The sequence below is a fragment of the Sarcophilus harrisii genome, chromosome 1 (genome assembly GCF_902635505.1).
Source record: "Sarcophilus harrisii chromosome 1, mSarHar1.11, whole genome shotgun sequence".
NCBI classification, from domain to species: domain Eukaryota; kingdom Metazoa; phylum Chordata; class Mammalia; order Dasyuromorphia; family Dasyuridae; genus Sarcophilus; species Sarcophilus harrisii.
This window is the reverse complement of record NC_045426.1, coordinates 446,307,887-446,328,273: the sequence shown is the minus strand read 5'-3', so window position 1 is coordinate 446,328,273 and position 20,387 is coordinate 446,307,887. Positions and strand designations below refer to the sequence as shown.

General features: G+C 33.9%; 1 protein-coding gene across 5 annotated transcripts in view; it reads right to left on the bottom strand.

Annotated features, from left to right (window-relative positions):
* Positions 1-476: 476 nt before the first annotated feature.
* The window catches only part of ELOC (elongin C), a 37,661-nt gene continuing 17,750 nt past the window's right edge, over positions 477-20,387 (bottom strand). For all 5 annotated transcript variants that reach the window (XM_031946249.1, XM_003759701.4, XM_031946248.1 and 2 more), the window contains 3 exons: positions 14,632-14,690; positions 12,145-12,288; positions 477-4,664 (listed from right to left, as the gene is read on the bottom strand). In XM_031946249.1, coding sequence (XP_031802109.1) covers positions 4,474-4,664; positions 12,145-12,288; positions 14,632-14,635 — 339 coding nt within the window. In that variant the 5' untranslated portion in view covers positions 14,636-14,690 and the 3' untranslated portion in view covers positions 477-4,473. The remainder of the gene's footprint in view (positions 4,665-12,144; positions 12,289-14,631; positions 14,691-20,387) is intronic.

Sequence of the window (20,387 nt, the reverse complement as noted above, 5' to 3'; positions counted from 1 at the left end):
GGAAGATCTGGTGATTCCCACTTGGAAGTATTAGTTTTGGTGATTTTTTTTAAGCTTCAGTTAGGAAAATATGATCACCTCAGACATGGGCAAACTATGTATCCTTTCTGTACACTAAGCAACTAAAACTTTTAAGATTTAAAAATTATAATCTAGGGGCATTAGATGGCGCAGTGGGTAGCGCGCTAGTCCTGAAGTCAGGAGGACCTAAATTCAAATCTGACTTCAGACACTTAACACGCCCTAACTGTGTGACTTTGGGCAAGTCACTTAAACCCATTTGCCTCAAGGGAAAAAAAAGAAATTATAATCCAGGGATGTGGAGAATTTGGAACTCAGAATTTTTCAATGTAAAAAATTGGAGGGAGTAGGCCTTCTGCATGCAATTGGAAAAAATAAAGTATTATCAGAAGAAAAAAAAAAATTGCCAAATAATCTGTTTATTCCAAGACGTCCAAGTAGACTGATTAAAACTGTAAGGTTTTAAAAGATCTTTATTGGATAAAAAGTTACCTGCATTTGAATTTTCTCTTGGCTATCTTAACCAGACCATCCACACAAGCTTCTTTAAATAATTATAAACCATAACTTAGAATTAACACCCTGCCACAGAGATCTTCAGCATACAAATTTTTTTTTTTAAATTTTAAAACAAATTCACAGATTAATATAGTTGTCATCAAATAGGAAGCTTTTCTGGAGGGAAAAAAAATCTAATTCAGATGCACTTGTGGTTTACTATGCCTATAAAAGAAAATCCTGATAAACATTATTTTTGATAAATATACAAAACTTTTGGTTATAGTAGGGTAATTCAGATGTTTCTATTTCTAACATTTTAACCTTTTCCATTTAAGAAGGAGGGTAATGTTAAGAGATGGAAGAAGTGGTTACAGGTTGAAATTAGTATCTAGAAATACACACTTTATCTGCTTTCAATTGCACACAGAGGAGGGAAATGCAGCTGTCCAATGTATTACAAAAGGACAGAGATTAACTGCTAAAGTGAAAAGGAAAAATTAGTTAAAGCTGAACAGACATTATAATTAATGGTATGACAGAGCACGCGAACATTTCTTTTCAACACAGTGACTAATGATAACAGGATGAACTTAACTTATACAAGGATTTGAAACTGGAAAGCAGTCAGCAAAATTGTTCTAAGGATCTTACACTTTAACTAGGAAGGACCATTCAAAACAATGTCCATTATAAAGATGCAATAACTGGAATGTATTGACTATGAAGCTTCACTAAATGAAGTCTACTCAATGCTATTTCAAGTTATCAAAATTAAAAAAATATGCTTCTACAAATTTGGATTTACATACATATAGCATGTAATATACACACATTGGACCTAATTGTTTACTGAAGAAATAAGGATAAGGGGTAGATAGGTTGTGAGGAAGGGAACATCATCACATTGACAATGTTAAATTACAAGGAGAATAGTAACTTTAATACATTAAGGAATACCACTACCAAGTCAAGAAACTATCAAACAGTTGGCCCTTAAAAAAAATCTTAGGCAGTGTCCTGACCTCCTATTCTAGTGTTTTGACCATACTATTCAATCTCTCAAATGATCCAAATCTTTTGTTCAAATTAACAAACCATTAGGTTCTCTAAAAATCAGTTTAATTTAGTCATAAGATACAAAGGTGTTCTAAAATTAGATTTATACATGTCAAATAAAATTCCATAATCAACTGCCGCTCTAATGCTTACCAAACATTAAAATTTTCAATTCCAACTTCAAAACTACATATGGACAATTTGAGCTCAGCATCACAATGTATAGGTGTAGATAAAACAATTTGTACCTATTAACTTAGATTATATTAACTTTTTAGCATTTCTTGTATTTTTCTGGATTGAAATTTCTAGAATTGGTTGACCTTACTTCTTAGAACCAATTTTAAAAATGTAATATGGCTGTTTTGATAGGATCATAAAAGTAAAGCTTAACAGGACAAAATGTATACACTTTAAGGAGAATCAATCTGTCTGGAGCATGAGCTGTTTAGGGGATACAGAGACTGGACCAGATTTTGTTGGTACAGAATTTCAGGTAAGGAAATTCCCCATTATTAGTGAAGGTTGGCATTTTCTTGGCAATTTATATAGTTTCCAAAAGTAGCCTGGGGCATTCACAGGTTGTAACTTGTCCCAGGTCAAAATTATCATGTGTGCAAAGGTGTAGGGGGAGGGGGGAGGCGGAGAGGGACGAGGGCAGGGCAGGTTTTAAATCTTGGAGGTCAGCTCTCTACTCACTACACCATGCTGTCTCTTGGGCTGAACTTAACTGCTTATAAATTATATTTTTCAACAGCATTTGTATTCAGATTTTCTGCCACCTGTGACATTCATTCACCAATTTCTGCACAAGAAACACACCCAAACCCACAAACTAAAATATTTAAGTTAATTTAGATATTCAGGGGACAATAAAAGATAAGCAGATGTTGCTGTAAAGGATTTTATTTATAATAGAATCCTATGTGCTGCAAATGCTACAACATAGAAAAAACACTAAGGAAGGTTTAAATGGAATTTCAAAAATAAGCTAATATCAATTTCAGAAACAATTATAAATTTGAATATATGACTTAAAATCTCTTAAATTAAACCAGGTAATATCTAATCATTCTAGGTATATAATACAATGACCGAAAATGCCTATGAGAATTAAAAAACAAACTGGGGAATTTAATGCTTTTGAAAATCAGGCTAGACTACATATAATACAAAATCTCATTCTTTACTAAGTATTTTCTTATCATGCAGTACCATTTTTGAATTATATAATTTCTCATCTGAATTCTAGCCATACTAATCTGTGGACATCAATTTTTAGTATTTTATGATGTGTTCAAGTGTAGCCATGAGTTAAAAAGGTAACCTATTAGGACAGAGCCCACTAGAAATGTAGTTTCTGCTACCATCTTGACCTGTAAGATCATCATATCTGTACATAATTGGTATTTTTGTTACCATCTAGCATTAAAAAAAATCACTGCACTTAATGACACCAGTAAATACTTCGATACTGTGTATATGAACCAGAGTTTGTCTTAATGAATTACTAAACTAGATGTAATAATTATTTCCAATTAAGATTAAGAACAAACCGATTACCAAGGGAAAAAAAAAAATTTATCTGAAAACCTAATCTGTGGAATGAACTAAAATAATCTAGTCACCAGTATTTAAATTTACATTTGTATAACCAATTCTGCTATTTAAAAAGTAGGAAATTGAAACAGCCTTCATGTTCTTAACTCCATACCTAGGAAAGATACGTTGACTGAAAATTTTAATTTGTCTATAATAATACTAATGGTTAAAGTAATGTATATTTTTATCAAAATAAGCCTAATTACATTGGTGTATGTATGGGTTTTGTTTCTTATTATTAGAAATCTTCTAAATAGCCACTACATTCAAAGACAAACCCATAAACCATTAAGGCGCTTTATGCTAGGCTTTTACCATAAATTTCACAGTCCCACAAAGATGATTATTTTTTGTCCAATTTGAGTACTTTTTTTTGGAGGGGAATAGCAGTACAGGGGTGTGGAGGCTGAATTTTGTCATGATTTTATTTTAATACATTTGCTTCATGATTCTTTTTTAATGTAGTAAGTGAAAAGTAAATTGCAAAGGAAGCTTTCTTAGCTAGATGATTAAGTACAGTACTTTGGATTGTTCAAAAAGGATATTGTATGACTATCCCTAAGTTTTCAGAGCCAAAGCCATCTAGTACTGTAGTTACTTATTGATAACTTGGCTAAAGTTCTTAAAAATTCACTATTGCAAAAGCTATACCTAACAATTTTCCATAATGGTTTAAAAGAAAAGTACCACTTAAGTTGTGACAAACCAGATATGCAGATACACTTTGATATGCTAACATGACTGCAATTTATCAAAAGACAAGATCAATTCTTACGTATTCGAGTTATTAAAAAAAATTAATGTTTTGGCCGAGCCATATTTATAAACACAAGTTGACAATGCAAAATAGTTGCATAATTAATAATGCTAGACAGCTATGATAGGTTCAAATTAACCCGACCTGTCCAAAAACAAATCTCCTAAAAATACTTGAGCCAATATGAACCTAAAGTATATGCCTAAATTTCAGTACTTAATCATTGTTCTAATATTTAAAACCACACCTAAAGGATAAGGCATAGCCATCTACTAATTAGCATAATTGTTTATTTCTCATTTAGTGAAAACGTCCTTATTTTATTTAAGTGGCAAAAGAAATTTCAACTCTGATTGCTATGCAAAAAAAAAAAAAAAAAGGACTGAATGTATCTGCTTTGCAATGAACTTTACAGTTCTCAACCACCCCCCACAACCACACCCCCACACACAACATGCTATATGAAAAAAGTTACTAACTGAACTACAGGTATTAAATACTGAAAAAAGTTAACAGTTTATTATAATTTATTTTATTTAACAATCTAGGAAGTTCGCAGCCATCAGCAATTCCAGTGCAATTTCAGGTGCAATTGGAAATTCAGGAATCTCTGTGGAGCTGTTAGTGTAGCGAACCTTGTAGGTAAAATACATGCATACTTTTGATAGCACATGTGATGGAATTTCTCTAAAATTAACCTCATTGGTTTCGTTTTCAGCAAACTGACCTGAAAAACAAAAATAACAGTTAAGATCTAGAGCTAGCCAACATCAAACTAAAGCACTCACATAATTCAAAATAGAAAAAGGTGAACAAGACCATGAAGATAATACTCTACCATCTTCATATAACAGAATAAGAAGATTTGACAAGGTGGTAGAGTATAAAGAATATTAGGTTTGAGAGTCAGGAGGCCCGAGTTCACATCTAGGCTCTGGTAGTAGATCAGGACATTTAACTTCTCTGGGGTTTAGCTTCCTTATCTTATGAAGTAGGATGCTAAATTTGAAGATTTTTTTCCAGGTTTATAACTATATCCTATTCCTATGAACTAGTTGGCATGTAGTTAGGCATAAAGAGTCATCTCTTTTTAAAGCTCTTTTTAGGGAATGAAATTCTAAAACTTTCTTTGGTGGTCTAGTTCAAGTACTTAATCATTCTTAATGACCTACCCTTACAAACTGTTTGTTCAATGTACTTTTTTTTTTTTTTTTATATAAAGCTGAGGCAATTGGGGTTAAGTGACTTGCCCAGGGTCACACAACTAGGAAGTGTTAAGTGTCTGAGGCCAGATTTGAACTCTGGTCTTTGAGTTCAGGGCTGATGGTCTATCCACTGTTCTACTTAGCTGTCCCTCAAAATTTACTTTTTATATGAACTATAAATTCTACTTCAAAGTCACCCATTAGCCTTCTCTTTTTCTGAAGAAGTCACTTAACCACTTCAGTTTCTCACAAGCATTTTTAGGATTATGCTGTAAGCTCTTCTATACTCATTGCTGGAAGCATATAAACTTTTTTGGAGAAGTCATTGGAGATATTACTTTTTACATCTTTGAAAGAAAGCATCCTATAATTTCTCTACTGTAGTCTTGTTCAATTTAATTGATAGTGAGGCTCAGCAAACAATATGGTATTCAACTCTGCTTGGCTAGAACACTACGATAACCCTAGAACATCCTCTGGTTTAAGACATATGCTGAAATTATGTGTTGTTAACTGTACCAACTTTGTATGGGTGTGGTGATAAATGGGTGGGTTTTTTTTTTGTTTGTATGTTTTGAAGAACTGCTTATGTTCAGAAAGAGTCAAAAGCAGATTGGCCAGCTGAATTTTTTGGACACAGTAAATTACAAAGGCCAACTTATAAGGTCTGTTAGTGAAATTCTCAACTAGTGAAACCATAGACCCTTCAAGTCCTGAAGTACACTTTGGTTAACTCACTATAAAACATTTCCTTAAAATTCTTAACCTTGACCTTTACTCCAAGAAGAGATTTAGGTTACAAGCAGCAAGATTTTACAAAGAAAGAAAAAAAGTCTGGATGTTTGGAGAAGACAGTATATGAATAACTCTAAAATCAAGAGCAAAATTCCTGAAGAAAAGTTATACTACTATCTTATGACTTAAGGAGTTGAACAGGGATACTCTGATTGCAGAGTGAGTGCATCCTCCTTTTACCACAATCAAATCATTCTCTGAAAAAGGTACTTGCTCTAAGCTATGAAGTCAGGTTTATGTGTAAAGAGATCTACCATTCAGAAAGTATTTTAAGGGCAGTAGACAGAATGCCTGACCATAAAGTTAATTTAATCTAGCTGTTTGAGTATGTGTTCAGAGCAGATATAAACTTTGTTGGACCAGTATATAATGATTTATTTTAGTAGTAAGAGAAGGGAGCAAATAGTGAAATAGTCTCAAAGTCAAAAAGACCTGGATTCAAGTACTACCTTTGATACTGTTTAACCCCATCCTGGACAAGTCACAAACTCTTAATGCTCCAAGTAACTTTTAAAGATTCTCTAAGTCACCTGCCTTCCTCAGCACACATGCTCCTATTCAAATTAAGCTATCCTAATCCTGTAATTCTGAAATCTTATACAAACCCCTTTCCCCACCCCAAATTCAACTGTTTTACTTCCATCCATCTCAACCCTGTCTTCTAAATTTCTCCAAATTTATCCAATCCTTTCACTGTATTCTCTAAGTACAATAAACTTACATACATCTTAAACCTTTTCCTTTCTATATATTTAGGCATCCTCTCCAGATGATATCACTGGCTACCCTTTTCAGTACATGCGTAGATCACCAATTTGCAAATCATTTTGGATAATAGTGGGAAAAAGTTGACATGCTTGATGCTTTCCATGGCTACTTCCAGATTCTCTCTCTCTAACCATCTTTTAGCAACCTTTCTTCTTTTGTGGCTCATTCAAAAGAGATTTATCATCTAATCAGGTTGTAGTAACTTTAACCCATAAACTTTTAAACACCTGCCATACTTTCCCCACCAAGTTTAGTACCAAGCTCATAGTTTCTTTCCACATCACCTTCATACTAGGAGAATCTAAGTTTCTAGTTTCTCAATTCACCGATTTTCCATGACCTATTTTTCCTCTGTACCTCAATTACACCTGGTGATACCCTTGATCTTGCCATGTGTTCTACTTCCATGCTCACAAAGTCCAAAATTTCTTTTTGAATATCATATCATTTTATCATATTTTTTCCTGTTTTTATGACTTAACACCCTATTTCTTCATACTTGCCATGGCCCCATATCCTTTATCCTGTCAGTTCTTTTCCACGTCATCAATGCTGCACTCTTCTCCTCCCTTCTCTATCTTAACCCCTTGGCGAATCAGTTTAACTTTACATTCCATGTCCACTTGTCCTATTGAAGATCACATCAAGTTTCAACAGTGGAGATTCTCCTCATTCACTCTCTTTGCTCCTATTCACGGCCTGCTGAACTTGTGAATTAAGTTTTGAAAGTGTTGATCAGAACCACTAAAAGTTTATGTTATATAATCTCAAATTGCAGAGAAGTAATACTTTTATATCTCCTTAACTGATGAACTATCTTAAAGTAGCTATTCCAAACCTTTACATCTCTTTCAATCTCTCATGGAATCTTTTCCTCCCATCCTTTCAGCTGAGAATCTTGTCCTACATTTAATAAGAAAAACCAAAAACCCAGAGGCATTCCCTGAGAATTTAGGTCCCAGGAGGGAGTGGGCATTCCTTCTTCCCTTTCCTCATCTCAAATCACTCTAATGTCTTCATCTCCCAGTATTCTCCTTCACCCATGTCTCCAAGAGAATCCCTTCTTATTGTGGAAAAAAAAACTGCAGTGGGAGAGAACACAAAGCAGGGAGACCAATCAAAAGGCTGCTACAATTGTGCAGGCGTGAGGTGGGGTCTCTGTCAGGGTGATAGCTATATAAGTGGAGAGAAATAGAAGTAGACAAGGAATGTTGTGAAGGTACCAACAATGAGACTTAAAAATGTAATATGTTGAATGAATGTGAACGAGAAGTTGAGAATACCAACAAGGTTATAAGCCTGGGTGACAGGGAGGATGGTGGTGTTTTTGCCCGCAAAAATAAATAAAGTTCAGGTGAATCATTTAAGTTTAGATAGGAGGGCTTGGGAAAGAATTAATTAAAAAAAAAAGTAAATTCTGTTTTGGACATCATGTATTTTACATGTTTATTCAACATCCAGTATAATATGTCTAATAGGTAGATGACGTGAGATTGGAGTTAAGGTTTGGTAGATTTGAGAATCACCTGCATGGAGATTATAACTGAATCCATGGGAGTTGAAGAGCTTATCAAGCAAAATAATACAGAAGAGGGTTCAGGCCAGAGTCTTGGGGGACACCCAAACTTAGTAATCAGGATCTAGAGGAACATCCAGGAAAGGAGATGAAGGAGTAGTAAAAGAAGACATGAGAAAACACTGTTATAAAAACCTGAAAAGAATACAACTGTGAAATTAGCATATAGGGAGAAGAGGGTCTGAGTTGGTGTCTGGGAGAGTATGAGTGTGAGAGTGAGTTGCGAGTGAGTGAGTGTGAAAAGATATTCAGACAATAGCTGGGATCAGGATGAAGATCAACAAAGAAAACCAAGAAGGAGGGAAACTTTTCCCAATAGGGCAGTTTCCAAAAAGGAAAGAAAAGAACCGAGAGAATATTATTAAAAATACCTAGAGAAAAGGAGATACACCAAGGAGAAAAGGGTAATAAAAGTATTTATACCACAGAAGTCGAGAAGGATGAGGACTGAAGAAAGGTCACATTTTGCCAGAAAAATATTATTATTAGCTTTGGAGAGAGACTAGTTTCAGATGAACTATAAAACTAGTATTTAAGTGAAGAATGTTTAAAAGAAGGAGAGAAAGTTGAAGTATCCATTCTAGATGACTCTCTCAAGAAGCTTAGCCATGAAAAGAATATAGAACAATAACAGGGATAGTTGGAACAAATGAAGGTTTTTTTTTTTTTTTTTTTTTTTTTTTTAGGATAAAGACATTTTTCCTTAGAATGTGAATTCTTTGAGAAGCAGGCATGGGTTCTGCCTTTCTTTGAATCCCCAAAATCCTGGTATATAATAAATTGCTAACTGACACATTCGTGTTTCTAAGAGCAGGAAAGCCAATACAGATAGAGAAGATGGGTGAGAGAATGGGTACGATTCAGAGGCAATCCACTAGCAATTAAATGGGTGGAATAGGATCAAGAGTATATTAGAGGGGCAGCTAGGTGGCGCAGCAGATAGAATATCAGCCCTGAAGTCAGGAGGGCCGGAGTTCAAATGAGACCCCAGATACTTAACACTTCCTACCTGTTTGACCCTGGGCAAGTCACTTAACCCCAATTGCCTCAGGGGGAAAAAAAAGTATTAGAGAGAAAGAAGGGTAACTTTTTTGTGTCTGATGGGTGAAGGAACAGATAAATACATCTTGGTGATGTGAGATGAAGGGAAAGAAAACTCTTGATGAATAACCTCACTTTTTTAAGTAAGGTAAGAAGCAAGAACCTCATCCTCATCTGGGAGAATAAGGGAAGAAGGAATGTCATGGGAGTTTGAAAAGAGTTTAAAATAGTGTTAAGTAGAATAGGGAATCAATCAGGGAGGTGACTTGCTGTACTGTGGGATCTTTTGAGATTACATAAGAAACTTGGAGCGAAGCATAATTTTGCACACAAATGGGATCTGTCTTTGGACAGTACATGGTAAAAATGCTTTTCTTTTTATCCTTAGCACAAAGTAAATGCTTGATAATGATGATGATGTCCTGTATCTTTGGAGGGCTGAGTATAAGGAGGGAAAAGGTAAAAATCATTTATAAGGTGCCTACGATGTGCCAGACACTGTGTAAAGATTTAAAAAATTCACATTGATCGTCATAACCTTTGTAAGGTTGGTGTTTTTATTATCCTCCTTTTACAGTTGAGGAAACTAAGACAAACAGAGGTTAAATCTCTTGTCCAGGGGCACACTGATCTTGTTCCTTGTACCCATCTCTCAACTATGTGCATTTGAGGTGTCTGAGGCTGAATCTGAACTTCCTGACTCTAGGGTCCAATATTCTATGCATTTTATTACCTAGCTGCCTCACTAGTCTCCCCCCGCACCCCCCTTTTCATTTATCTCATCTCCTATGGTTCCAACTATCATCTCTCTAAAGATGACTCTCCAGCCTACCTAAAATATCAACTTCTCATATCTCTCCGGAGCTGCCTGAATCATCACACATCTATTCAGATGCCTTATAAGCATTTCAAACTCAACAAAATCTACCTCTTTGCATAACTTCCCTATTTCTATCTAGGGTAGCACCACTCAGGTCTATGTTCAGTCATCCTAAAGTTCTTTGCCTTCCCGTACTTCTCATATGCAATCAGTGGTCAATCTTATTTCTAGCTCTCAAAGATATCGTCTTACGTCTATTCCCTTTTCTTCACTTACAAGCCCATCATATTACTTAAAGCCTTCAATTCTTTTGGGTGTGTATGGGAGGAGTGAGTGTTGGGTGGGAGGGGACTTGCAAGTGAGGTTATATGACTTGGCCACATAGCTCGTAAGTGTTCAATGTCAGAAGCTGGATTTGAACTCGGGTCCTCCTGACTTCAGGGCCAGTGCTCCACTGTGCCATCTAGCTCCCCACAATACTTTTCCCAATAGGGCAGTCTCCTAAAATGATCTCTCAAGCTCAAATCTTTCCTTTTTCTAATGTACTTTCTATACAAGTTGCCAAATGTGTATTCCTCAAGCACAGACTGGACCGTCATCCTCCTACTTCAAAGAAGCTTAAGTAGTTTCCTATTATAAATAGGGTAAAATAGAAATTCTATTGCTTCGTATTTAAATGCCCTTTACAATTTTGTTTTATTATTTTTCTAGAATTTTTCCTAGTTTGGAGGAGAAAATGCTCTCTAAAGTTACCAATGATCTTTTCTTAATCCTTATTCTTCCTGACTTCTCTGTAACTTCTGACAAAAAACAATCACCTTCTTCTGGATGTTATTCTTGTATCTTAAAGTTTTATAATACTGTTCTCTCCAGGTTCTCTTCTTTCTGACCATTCCTTCCTTGTTAGTCCCACATGCTCACCATAGTGTTCACTAAGGCTTTTGGCTTGAGATCTCAATACATGGTTTAAATTTTACTACTTATCCAGTCTAATTATCTTTTCTAATCTTTGATCTAACTGCCTACTGGATACTTCAAACCATAAGGCCTGTAGAATAAATAAATATAGCATTAAATAAATACTTATGTAGGATACAGGCAAAAAAAGATAGTTCCTGGTCTCAAGGAAGCTCATGTACAAGAGACATATGGGAAGTTTCAGATATTAGTCTCTTCTTCAAAGTCATTTTCATTGATAAAAATCATACTTCAGAGTCAAGAACTTTGGTGGCAAAAACTCTGTTTTCAGCAGCTATGGTTGCAATACCTTATAATTGATGGCCAGGAATTACCCCCACAGGGTTTACTTCCCAGGATGCCATCCGAAGATACTAGTCCCTGGTTGCCACCACATGTCTAAAATTGGATTTCTCTTCTTTCAAATTCTCCCTTCCTAATATTTCTATTATTGTTATAGGCAACACAATCATCCTAATCACCCAAATTAGCAACTGAAGTGTCATTTTCTATTTCACAATCTTTCACATCCTATATCCAGGCTATTGCCATGTACTGCAAAAAAGCATTTTTTTTTTCCCCAGTTATTCCTGCTCACCCATTAATGCTAATGACTTTTTTCTGAGATGATTTCCAATTTATCCTGTATATATCTAGTTTACAAAAGCAAACAAAACAAAAAGCTTTACAAAAGCTACAATAAGTAGCATGTAGTATCTTGCATACATAAGTACATTAATGCTTAATGAATTAATTTCATAGTAAGGATTTGTCTTTAACTGAAGATTAGCATAAATAATAGTTTTCTTTTAAAACCCTTATGAAACTTACATTGGGCTTTTTTTAGACCCAACCCCCCCTCAAAAAAAAAAAAAATTCATACTGATGGTAGGACACACTCAAAATCTCTCACCAGTACTTTTAAAATTTCACAAATCATTTAAACAAATATGTAACATACTTCACTTAAAAAAAAAAAAAAAAAAAAAAAAAAAAACAACCAAACACCCAACCATCAAGGGCTAATATGTATTTCTATACATACCTGGGCCACTTAACATGGCTTTTATTGTTCCTGATGTTAAAGCATGCTCTCTTTTAACAATAAATTCATGACCATCGGAAGATATCAATTTCACATACATAGCATCTGGGCCCTCACACCCACCATATGTTTTCTCTTCTCCATCTAAAATAAAACCAATGTTAAAATATCTTTATAATTACAGTCATAAAATAGAAATGTCATTTTATTCATTAATGTTTGAAAAATATTAAGACTTTTAAAAAATTTGGGGCACAATGTCTGGACATCACTATAGAAACTTCACAAAAAAATGTGCACAGGGAAATCTATCTACAAATTTATAATGTGATAGTAATAGCTTTTATTTTTAAAAAGTGGATGTTCTAAGCCATTTCTTTTTACAAAGTCTGTTAATGAAATGAACTTAGGACTTCAAAGGCAAAACAAACTAGTCCTTATAAACAATATTAAATTTTTTTTGGGGGGGGGGGAGGTTTCCACAAAAAAAAAAAAAATCAAAAAAATTCTCTGAAAAAAAAAAAAGTTAACATAGTCTTGGTTATTTGCTTTTAAGTCTCACATGGAATTAGATTCTTAACCTTGTTTTAAGGTACAAGTTTGCTGTTGGTCATTTTAATGATGGAAATATGATAACTTTAAAACGAACCATCTTAAACACAGACAATATTATTTGCACTTTAACTCAAGATATCATAGAGAGAAATTACAAAAGGCACACAAGCATGTTGTAGAAAAACACTAAGCAAATGTTTTAATGACAAATTTTAAATAAAAATAAAATTATACCAATTTAATGCTAACATCTAAAAGTTTGATGCTCCATGGTGGCATTTATGAAGGTAAAGCAAGGGTATTCTCTCTCTCTTTTTAAACATTAAAAGTTTTGTTAATTGGCATTTTTTCCATACCACTTACAGAGATTTAACTTCTGAGCCTGAAAATTATCTCTACCATATTTGGGTCATAGATTTAAAATTAGAAAAAACCATCTTGAGATCATCAAGTCTGCCCCTTTCATTTTACAGATAAGAAAATGAAGCCAAAATCAAGTTATTTGCTTAAAGTTATACTAAGCCATGATCACATTTACTCTTACAGAGCATATCACTATTTTTGCTATTTTATAAAAAGGAAAAAAAATCATGAAGAAATAATTTATACAAGATCACTTAATCCTAAAGACAGTTAAATATAATAGGTCAGTCTTGAACTCAGGAATACCAAAGTTCAAGTCTACTTCAGATACATACTGGCTATGTGATCTGAACAAGTTTTTTAAACCTCTCAGTGCCTCAGAAAATTTTCTCAAACTGCAAGTTGAATCACAGTTGCTTATCTGCACTGGTAGAGGAAATTTAATCACTAGCAATTATAATAATGAAATCATAGCTCTGGACAGAAAGAAAATAAAAGAAGCTAAATTCTTAGACATTTAATTTTAAATGTGTAAAATACAAATTTGTGAAACTAATTATTATTCCATCACAAATGCATTGTTATAATGCAGTTAAATTTCTCTTCATTTAATTAAACTTGTAGAAAAATCAAGTTTTTTTTTTAGCACTAAACAATGATAAAATTGCTATTAAACATTTTAATTATTTCATGATTAATTTTATAAAGAATCTAAATTTTAGTTTAGAGGAAAAGTGCTCAGTTATGTAGAATTCTGGAACTAAGAAGCGATCACTTTAATGGATTGTATTTCTAGAGCTAAAAATGCTTTGAAAGAAAAGTTTAAAGTCATAGGTTAGCCCTAAAACATAGAATCAAAGAACTTCAGAGCTGGAAGAGCACCATAAGATGAAGATGTTCTTTTCACAATGTAGAATAAGCCTTAAAAAGAAGTATGCAAAATTTATGGAAAGAAACACTAAGAACTCTAAGTTTTGTTTAAACAAAGGTAAATAACTATGCAGTAAACTGAAGCAAACATCCTTATTCAACCATGTCAACACTAATTCAGGTCAGGATATTATTTTATGAGCTAGAATTAAAAAAAAGATTCTTAACTACAAATGAATCACTTCTACATTTTTAACAGTAGCCCTTACTCAAATTTATACATGTCTGAAAAACAGACCTTCTATTAATCTCCTCCAAAGTGAAGATAAGAATTTCTATTTATTTTTAAGCAAATTGCTTCAAAAACTTTTGAGCAAATAAATTCTGAATAAAGGTCAATATTTTTCCAATCCTAAAAAATATTATGTACCTCATCAATTTGAATTATTAAAAAAAAATCATGCTAAACTCTCCTTTCAAAAAGTATTTTTTGTTCTGCTATTATTCTGCTCATTGTCTTCCTTGACCATCTACTTTAAAGAAAATTTTGAAGGAAAAAAGGATTATACTCATGCTTTGTAAAACTTGAAGTACTATATAAATCCTAATTATTATGAGCTGTCATTATGAATTATTATGATAACTATATATACATATAAAATAACATTATAAAAATTCCATTACCTTTATAAAACTTACCCATTATCTTCTTATGAAATTATATTTTGTTTCCACAGGAATTTTAACAAAACACCTTCCTGAAAAAAAAAAAAAAATCAGAATTTAAAGTTAAAATGTGAAATCAATATTTACACAATTAACTATTACTAATAATAATGTCATGAATTAAAATTCACTAATTCCATAATACACACTTTGGAAGTATGTACTACCTAATCCCATTTCTACATACTAGAGAAGCTACCTATATTATGAATCTGATGGGCATTAAAATATTTCATGACTTCTGGTTAGATAATTGGTAGAGGTGAAAGAATCTAGCTAGCTAAATTAATGAGCAAAAAAGTTCAAATCAATTGAACATCTAGTTATTAAGCATATACTATGTACAACATGCAAAGGCAGAAAGTGAGACAGACAGTCCCTGGCCCAAACAAGTTTACAATTTACTAGGTAGATAGAACATGTAAACAAGATTTTATTTATATATATATATATATATATATATATATATATATGAATTTTTTTTTTAATTACTAAAAGCTTACTATGTATCAAATGTTAAATGTCAAGGATACAAATAAAACAAGTAACCTGGTTCTTCCCTCAAGGAACTTACATCCTAATAAGAGAAGATAACATACATATAAGAAAGATGGTTACCAAGGAGGAATATATTGGTCAGGGAAATTACAACAATGATGAATACTTTCAAGGAATAATAAATGTTGATGTAATTATTATTCCCAGAGATCAAGTAAGAGGAGGGACATCCAAGGCAGTATGATGAAGATGGTTGGGGAATTATTAAGTGGCGAATTTGAGTCAAGCTAAAAATTAAGTCTGATTAACCAGAAGATGCCCAAACAAATGAAAGTGATAGGAAAACAAAACAAAATTGTGTGTATGTATACACACACCCCAATTTTTGGTTTAGTGGTGGCTGTCAATGGGAGAAGGAGGAAATAGGAAGAGGGTTGGGACATCACTCTCATGATTTTAAGTTTATTTACATTTTAATTCCAAAGTAAAGATACCAGCAATCAAGCAACTTTCTCCCCTGCCCTCCTAAATATTTCCTCCAAAAATGATTTTTGTAGGAGTTATGACATGTCACACAAAGTAATACATCTTTAAAATTGTCCCTTGAGGAGGCAGAATCAAGATGGCAAAGTATAGGAGACACATCGGAGCTCTCTCCCAAGCAATTCCAAATACCTTTAAATAATACTCAATTATAGCAAAACCCACAAAAAGACAAGAGTGAAACAATATTCCAGCTTAAAACAAGTTAGAAAGGCAGCAGAAAAGGTTTGTTGCACCAGGGTGAGAGTGGAGGACAATTCCGTTAGCACAGACCCAAGCAGCAGTGGTAATGGCTTCCACATATCTTAACCCATACCATAGATGGTAAGTTGATTTTATGAGAAATCAAGAAAAAAAAAAAAAAATAAAGCAAAACCAAAAGAAGGGGAGAGAGAAAGATATTGTAAAATCTCACTAGAGAGACAACTAACCTGAAAAACTGACCCAGGAGATAACTGAAGAATTATACCTGAAAATCATGATCAAAAAGAGCCTGCAGCTCATTTTTCAAGAAATTATGAAGGAAAACTATCCCGATATTCTAAAACTGGGAGGTAAAATAGAAATTGAAAGAATCCACTGATCACCTCCTGAAAGAGGTCCCAAAATGAAAACACCCAGGAATATTATAGCCAAATTCCAGACCTTCCAAATCAAGGAGAAAATACTGTAAACAATCAAAAGAAATAATTCAAATATATCATGGAGGCAGTCAGGATAATAGGATTTAATAGCTCCTCAATTAAAGGGATCAGTGGCCTTGGAATATGATATTCCAGAGGGCAAAAGAGAATTACAACCAATAATCACCTACCCAGCAAAACTAAGTATAATTCCTAAGGGGGAAAAAAAACCAAAACAACAAAAATGTACATTGAAATAGAAAACTTTCAAACATCCCTGATGAAAAAACTAAAGCTAAATATAAAATGTGGTTTTCAAATACAAGATGTAAAAGAAGCATAAAAAGCTAAAGAAAGAAATCATAAGGAATTATATAAGAATAAACTGCTTATGATCTCTAGAAACTATTATTAAGGCAGTTAAAAGCAATATACATAGAAAACAGATATTTGAGTTGAATGTGACAGTATGATTATCTAAAAGAAAAAGAGATTTAAAAAAATGCACTGGGAAAGGGGAAAAGGGAGAGAGAGAGAAAGAGAGAGAGAGAGAGAAAATGGGATAAATTATCTGACATAAGAGGCTAGAAAGAGATTTTATACTGAAGGGGAAAATGGAGAAAGCAAGGAGGGGAGCACATGAACCTTACTCCCTCTTTGAGCCAGTTCCAAGGAGAATTAATATAACCATTTAGATATAGAAATTTATCTTACCATAAGGAAGGAAAGGCCTTAAGAGAAGGATGTGAGGAGTTGATAGAAGAAAAGGCAGTTTGGGAGAGGCAAAAGTGAGAAGCTAAACACTTTTGAGAATGGACAGGGTAAAAGGAGAGAAAATAGGATGAAGGGAAATATGTAGTTGGTAATCAATGTGAAAAATTCATAGTGAGTTTCTCTGACAAAAACAGAAACTTAGAAAACTGATTCAAATTTATAGAAATAAGAGCCATTTCTCAATTGATGGTTAGAGGACAGGAACAGGCAATTTTGAGACAATAATCAAAGCTATTTATACTCATGTTAAAAAAAAAAAAAGTTCAAATCACTACTGATGAGAAATGCAAATTAAAACAACTGAACTACTACCTCACACCTGTCAGGTCGGCTCACGTGACAAAAAAGAAAATGACAAATGTTGAAGGTGATGTAGGAGAATAAAACGCCAATGTATCATTGGTGAAATTGTATAATGATTCGATGATTCTGAAGAATAATTTGAAACTATGTTCAAAGGGCTACAAAACCATGCCTACCCTTTAACCAAGCAATGTCACTACTAGGTCAATATCCAAGAGATAAAATACAAAAACGAAAAGAATCTATGTGTAGAAAAGATACAGCAACTCTTAGTAGTGGCAAAGAATTCCATCAATTGGGAAACAGCTAAACAAATTGTATATGATTGTGATGGATTATCATACTTTAAGAAACTGACAAGCAGGATACTTTCAGAAAAAATGTGGATTTAAGGTGAACTGATGCAAAGTGAAATGAGCAAAACAAGAGAACATTATACCCTATAACAGCAATAATGATGATATACTATGAATAACTAGCTATTCTTAGTAATATAATGATCCAAGACAATGCTGTAGGACTTATGATGAAAGGTGCCGTCTATCTCCAGAAAAAAGAACTGGCAAAGCCTGAATGCAGATCAAAGATACTTTTTCTTTATTTTTCTTTTTTTTAAATCTGTGTTTTCTTTCACTTGATGGCTTACATATAAATGTATTTTACATGATTACACATACATAATCGATTGCTTGCCTTTTTAGTGGGGGGGGGGAGGGAGGAGAAAATTACTCAAAATTAAAAAGGAATGTTAAAATTTTTTTTTACAAAACAAAAAAATGTTTTTACATGTTGTTGGGGGGAAAAAAAAACCCAGAGAATCAGCTAAGGTCTAAGAAAACCACCAATCATGCCTGAGAATACTGCTTTAAAACATTCATTTTCCACAACACTACAGTTAACTATCTATAAGATAAACAAGTTTTTAGCTACCACACTGTTGGCAGAAGACCCCCAAGAACATTCATGCAATCTTACTCAAGGAGGAAAAGGAAAAAAGCAGGTTTAAGGACTAATTTTGTTTATTTCTTGTGAAAGTGAATATATCTATTATACAACCATACATTCTTCCCATCTCTCACCTTTGAGCCTTTACATAATGTTTTAGAGCCAAATGATAAAGGATAAAGATTGTAATTTCATTGATATAGCAACCCCCAGGGGGGAAAACTACCTTCTTGCAAATTACAGTCTTAAACTTGGCTAGTATAATAGATATGTCTGAGGCAGGATTTGAAGCCAGGTCTTCCTGTTTTTAAAGTCAAAGTTGCCCTCTATCCACTTATACCATTGATTAATATACTAATGAAAAATTATATTTTGTCTAATCAAATAAAAAAAAGTGACCTTGATCCTATGTTAATCAATAATCCTTGATTACATGCCAAGCAATAGGTGCTGGGGATACAAAGGCAAAAGTAAAATGGCCCCTAAGAAGCTTACCTTCAATTTGAGAGACAATGTGTTTCAATGTTTGACAATTGCTAAAGAAAGCATGAAAGTATTATTAATAACTAAAAATGCCTTCTGGTACTCTCTTAGCAAGACAACTCATGGAATACCTTTCTCAAGGCTTTCCCTTGCCCTCAAAAGGAAGCAGGAAGACTTTATTTCTCTGCTTTAAGAGTGCAGCATAAATAAACCATTGAAGAAGAATGTTAAGAGTTGGAAAGGATTTTAGAGAAAGAAAAAGCATTAAAGTTATTTGCTAAGCAGTGTGCTAAATATTGGAGATATTAAGACAAATGCCTGGATTGTCTCAGACCTGAAGGAGCTTACATTCCAGTAGGGGAAGACAATGAGAAGATGGTGGCCAGGGAATGCAATATTATTCTTGATTTAACTAAAATGCTCAAAGTCACAAAGCAGGTGGTAGGTAGGACAGGAAATGAAACTAGAACATATCTGTTTAAAAAAAAAAAAAGCTTATCATTATTTCCCCCTTCCTGGGGCAATTGGGGTTAAGTGACTTGCCCAAGGTCACACAGCCAGAAGCTGAAGTGCTAAGTGTCTGAAGTCAAATTTGAATTCAGGTCCTCCTGACTTCAGAGCATCAGCCCTGAAGTCAGGGCTGATGCTCTATCTACTGTGCCACCTAGCTTCCCCTAAGTTTCAGTTTTTTTTTTGTTTTTTTTTTTTTTTTTAAGTTTTATTAGCAATAGACAGCCTCATTGTGTTCCAAAATGAGAAGACTTATGTTCAAGTCAACCAACACTTTACTAAATTCTCTCATTCAGAGAGGATGTGTCTAGTAAGCAAGCTATGAGGATAACTGAAGATGGCTTTGGATATAGTAGGAGATCTTGGCCTTTTAAAGCCAATATCTTTAACAGGTTTCAATTTGAGGCAAAGACCAATCAGTGATTAAGGTAAGAAATGAGGTAGGGAATGGCTTCTTTTACCTAGTTTCATTCTCCCTTCTTCCCCATTCCCCCTCCCCCCCAAAAAACCCCAACATCAATCTGAGAGGGGAAGACCCTCAGGATTTCTAGCCAAAACCAAAAAAAGTCAGTATTTGCAGTCACTGTGTGTCAATCAGGACCCAAAGACCAAGTAGGACTTGGGCTGGGACCTAGCCAACAGGCTAATCAATGAGAGCCAGAGTGATCTGGGTTTAAGGCATTGTCAAGGAAAAAAAAACAAAAAACAAAAAAAAAAAAAAACCCAGCTAGTAAACCCCAAAACAATTTGTTAAATTTCAGCAATCAAAATTTATAGTAATTTGGAAAGGGTACTTGCAGGTAGGGTATGATACCTTATGTGAAGGGAAGGAAGGGAAGGAAAAGAAAGGGAAAGAAAAGAAAAAAAAAAAAAGAAAAATTCCTCCAGTAGTGAGGAGAGTGAAACCGGTAAAGTGATATGTAAACAAACAAGTGGATTTACATGCTCTGGAAGAAACTCTAGAGAAAGACTCTTTTCATACACAAACCTATATGGTCCTACACCCTCGGCCTAGCCAATTCCCTTCTATTGTTGTGTTTTGGTATAGAC